This window comes from Oculina patagonica, chromosome 4 (genome assembly GCF_052425735.1).
Source record: "Oculina patagonica isolate OP01 chromosome 4, crgOcupat, whole genome shotgun sequence".
Lineage (NCBI taxonomy): Eukaryota > Metazoa > Cnidaria > Anthozoa > Scleractinia > Oculinidae > Oculina > Oculina patagonica.
The window spans coordinates 32036003-32040370 of NC_135761.1; the positions used below are offsets into that span (position 1 = coordinate 32036003).

Here is a 4368-nt window from a genome sequence, read left to right on the forward strand (position 1 = left end):
TTGGCGACGGGTAAACTTTTATGTTTACACTCAGTGCGTGAAGTAACATGAAGTTTGTAATAACTATCACTAAGTTGACACTGAATATTTCACGGAATGTGTTACTTTGATCTTCGGAATTTTGAAATTACAAGGAAATCCTTGAAGTTGTGCTAAAGTAAATAAAGAACATAATTATGTTGATTCATGTCTGTTCTATTTGCAACCTTGTGCCAAAACCTGCGCTCGAGTGTCACGAAATGCTTATCAAGTCAAGCTTCCCATTTGGAACAATTTAAATTTGCCTTACAATGCAAGAATTAGAACGAGTAATGTTAAATGTAACCACAGAAGGCGAAAAAGCCTCTCATATCTTGGGATGTTATTTCTTTTAGCGCTTCGTGCACTGCCACATGCAGACTGTCTTTCAAAAGTTCTCTATACTCGAAGCGTCTCAGAATAGTTTTAAGCTTGTTGAAAACATTTTCAGCAGGGTTGAATTCAGGAGAATATGTTGGTAAATAGACGGCTGTGCAACCAATTTCATCGAGCCATTCGCCAAGGGCCTGTCCTGCCCGGTGATGATGAATTGGCGCGTTGTCAATAATTACATGATCGCCATAACTGTACGCCGGCTTGCCATCGGGAAGATAAACTGAAGATGCTTCTTCGAAGAAAGATAGAAAAGAAAATGAATTGCTGTTACCATCAACTGTGTTGGCATAGACAATGCCATCAAGACCACACATAAGATTTAAGGTAACATTAGGAGAATTGGCATATCGCACGATCTCAACGGCCGGAGTGCCACAAAGCGAATGGCCATAGTTGGGCCTACCAACATCTGGGAGCTTGATCCCGGATTCATCGAAGAATTTGAGTTTATAGGGGTCAACCGTGGAAATGTAGTTGACATAATCTTGACAGTAATTAAGATTGTCTGGGGTAAATTTCTCGGCAACGGGTCTTGTTAGCTTTTTCCAAGTCCACTTTCCGTCGGTCATGTTTCGAAGCTCTCGCTGTATTGCTGAATTTGACGTTCCTCCAGGAATATCGCAGTGCTCGCTGATATGCTTATGCAGCTCACCAATAGTCATTGAAGCTCTGTCGGTCTTAAGAAATCTTATAAAGTCAACATCATCTTGTTGAATGTGTTTTACACCAGCTGTATGCCTTTCTGTGATTCCCGCATTGCCGTTATCTACCAAGTCTTTCCAGATTTTTCGGACAGTATCATATTTGACTCTGTTTCTCTCAGCTATGACTGAAAAACTTCCGGGGAAAAAGCCGGTTACAAAATCGCCGCCGTCTTCAACGATATCTTGTATGATTTTTCTTTTCAAGTCAACCTGAAGGGCTCTCCCGCGATCGTAAAATCTACCAAGCTTGCTAAATTCGGGTAAACCTTCTGCCATCGTAGAAGCACTTTCTTGTTGATTTGAAAACGGCGCAAAAAAGTCCCTTGGCCGTGGCGTGGCGAGGGCCTCAGGAATTTATGGAATTTGTCAACGAAAGTGGGCGGGGCAGCAAAGCGAAAATTCGATCCCATTCCACACATCGGTGGCGTGCGTAGTAATTCAATGGGTAACCTCCCCTCAAGTGACATATCATTGCGTGACAGATGTCAAGCCGCCATTTTCGGTCTAGTTGATCTTCTGCAAAAACAACGGCCAAAAAGCGGTTTTTAAACTGTGAAGCGAGTTTCTTCTATGAAGTGGCCGTTTTCACTAAATGTGGTTGGAACTGTGAAGACCTGAATGCGGTGGGTTTTTTTTTTCAAGGACCTTCTGGCAAAGTTATTGCTGATTTGAAATCCTCGGGAATTCTGAATACTGTGATTTGGTAAACACCGTTCGAGTGCTGGTAACGTATTTGAAACAAAAGTAGGGTACAAAGCAATCTTCAACAAATTGTTACGCCAGGTAAGCTAAATATTGAGTTTTGGATCAAATAGGGTGTTTACTAATAAGATTTTGTCGGAATTTTGGCTTTGAGAAGGGAAAGCGTAATTCGAGCCTTATTCGATTATTTGCGGTTGTTGACAAGTCGGTGTTGTGATTTCGTCCAAATTGAAAGGGGAAGTTCTTCGTAGCAATAAAAAGCCCAAGACTGATTTTTATACCATTAAAAAGAACATCATTTCCACTTATTAAAGGCCAAGTCTTAAGTGATTCTGAGTTATACCGCACAGGAAAAGAGTTCTTTGAAAAAATGTCCCAAAATGAGATTTTTAAGCAGTCAAATTTTTGTAATTTTTAAACAGGCTCTAAATATTCAAATCGATCTTTGTAATACTGTTCTTAGACTCAAATCATTTGTAAATGTCTCCTTAACAAATACACAAAATCGAGAGAAGTCTGCTTTATTTTGCGCTTGTGAGCAGCATCATTCTTATGCTCTTAATCGTGGTATGAAATTCGATCATTTCATGGCAGTCGGCGGGCGTGATAGTTTTTATTTTTTTTCTGCCAAACAAAGATAGCTCTTAAAGAAAAAATCATAGCACATTGATCGACTCACCATAAGGTATCTCTGAAAAAAAAATTGAGGGTAGGCTTGTTTAAAATTTTGTACCACCTCTCACTCGGTCACGGGAAAAATTCGCTCTTAAGAGTAAAAAAATGGGATTATTGGCGTTATTTTCCCCGTTAGAAATGAATCAGCCTATTTTGAAATACATGTTACCATAATTGTAATTGTGTCTAAAGTGCTGTTCGTACTGTTTTTGCTTTAAAAATGCGCAATGTGACTGAATTCATTTTTAAAGATGGAGCGACTACCAGAAGAGATCATTTCACTGATTTTGTCCAATTTACCACTGTCAAATGTGTTTCATTCGGTTTCTCTAGTTTCTAAAGACTTCTATCGCCTTGCATACGATCGCTATATCGTAAGGCGTGCTTTACACAATTTTTTTAATTTTTATCATGACAAACCGGAATGAAATGCAGGGGGATGGGGGAGTACTAAACAAATGTTTATATGAGGAGGCTCAGTCCGAGCTCTAACCCCTTTTCCTTTTAAATACCATTTAAACCGAAAAGGTACCCCCCTTTTGTATACCTTTTATTTTAAAATGGTACCCCTTTAATACACCTTTTATATACCTGAGTCCTGAATTATGGAGAGTTCTCCCCCCCCCCCCCCAAGTGATCATGATGCACAAGTGGACAGACGGCTGTTCGGCCCAGTACAAAAGTTGGCATTGCATGGGCGTTGGAAGCTACTCTGTGGCCGACTTTGGTTACCCAATGATACATAATTATTTCGAAACATCGCATGCAAAAGGGCCCCAGGACGGTGCCGGCGCTAATTTAAAGTTCAAGAAAGAAATGGCAGTAATAAGATTGACGCAAGATTGGTTTTGACGCAAGATCAGTTTTAAGATGAATATTTACAGTGCATATATCTTAACTCGTTTGTACAACAGGAAGAGAACTTACAATGTTCTTTTGTGTCTGATATGTATATTGTCGCATGCAAACAGTTAGGACAGTATTTTTTATTTTTTTATTTTTATTTTTATTTTTATTGCTATTATGCACATAATACAATTACATTCATTTGTTATTACAGAACATTATAAATTACAATTATCCGTATCACACTAGTTACACTAAATTACAATAAATCACAATTACAATAAATTAGATGCACTATTAAGTTAAGAAAAAAAAAGGTGAAAAAACAAAATAAAAGGAGAAGAATCAGGAGGAGCATCTTAAACAATTAGGTATTTAATAAATAAGGTATAATACTTTAATCTATCTTCTCTATTTTATACTTGTTGTTTAATTTATTAACATAATCGGAGAGAGTAATTGGTCTGTTATGCAGTTTGTTGGTATAAATATAATAACGCATATACAGCAAGGTATAATTAAGTTTTCTTATCAAAGTTTTGTTTTCAAGTGAAGAGGCGGGAGATAAACCGAATAACGTTTCTTTAACAGATGGATGGTGACTGGAGTTGTTCACGCTATTAAACCATTGAATAACTCTCCTTTGAAAAGCTTTTGAAAATTGGCAGTGAATGAACGTATGCTCAATAGAGTCTTCATTTCCACAATATAAACAATCCTCGTCATCTTTAATTCCAAAACGGTGTAGCTCCTTCTTAGTGACTATAATTCTATGTAAGAACTTGTAGTGGAATTCTTTCAATTTATTTTCTTTACAAATTCGTTTTGTCAACTTAAAAAAGTGCCCCCAATCAGTGGAGTTTAAATTCAAGTTTTTGCTCCATTTCGTTGGGCCGGTAGGAAAAGAATGGTTTACCTTATTATTTAGTAGCCAGTAGAAATCTTTTGCCTTTGTGTACTGTTCTAATGCGTCCATATTTTCATAAAGGTCGTCATTTTCGACTTCAAGTTCTTTGACTTGATTCTT

General features: G+C 37.7%; 1 protein-coding gene across 1 annotated transcript; it reads right to left on the minus strand.

Annotated features, from left to right (window-relative positions):
- Window positions 1-314: 314 nt before the first annotated feature.
- On the minus strand, window positions 315-1394 carry LOC144648329 (uncharacterized). Its single transcript, XM_078507924.1, has one exon. It carries the CDS (start codon window positions 1392-1394, stop codon window positions 315-317), a length of 1080 nt encoding a protein of 359 aa, XP_078364050.1.
- Window positions 1395-4368: the final 2974 nt, after the last annotated feature.

Coding starts and splice junctions, on each gene's coding strand:
- LOC144648329 (XM_078507924.1), bottom strand. CDS start 1,394: ATGGCAGAAGGTTTACCCGAATTTAGCAAGCTTGGTAGATTTTACGAT.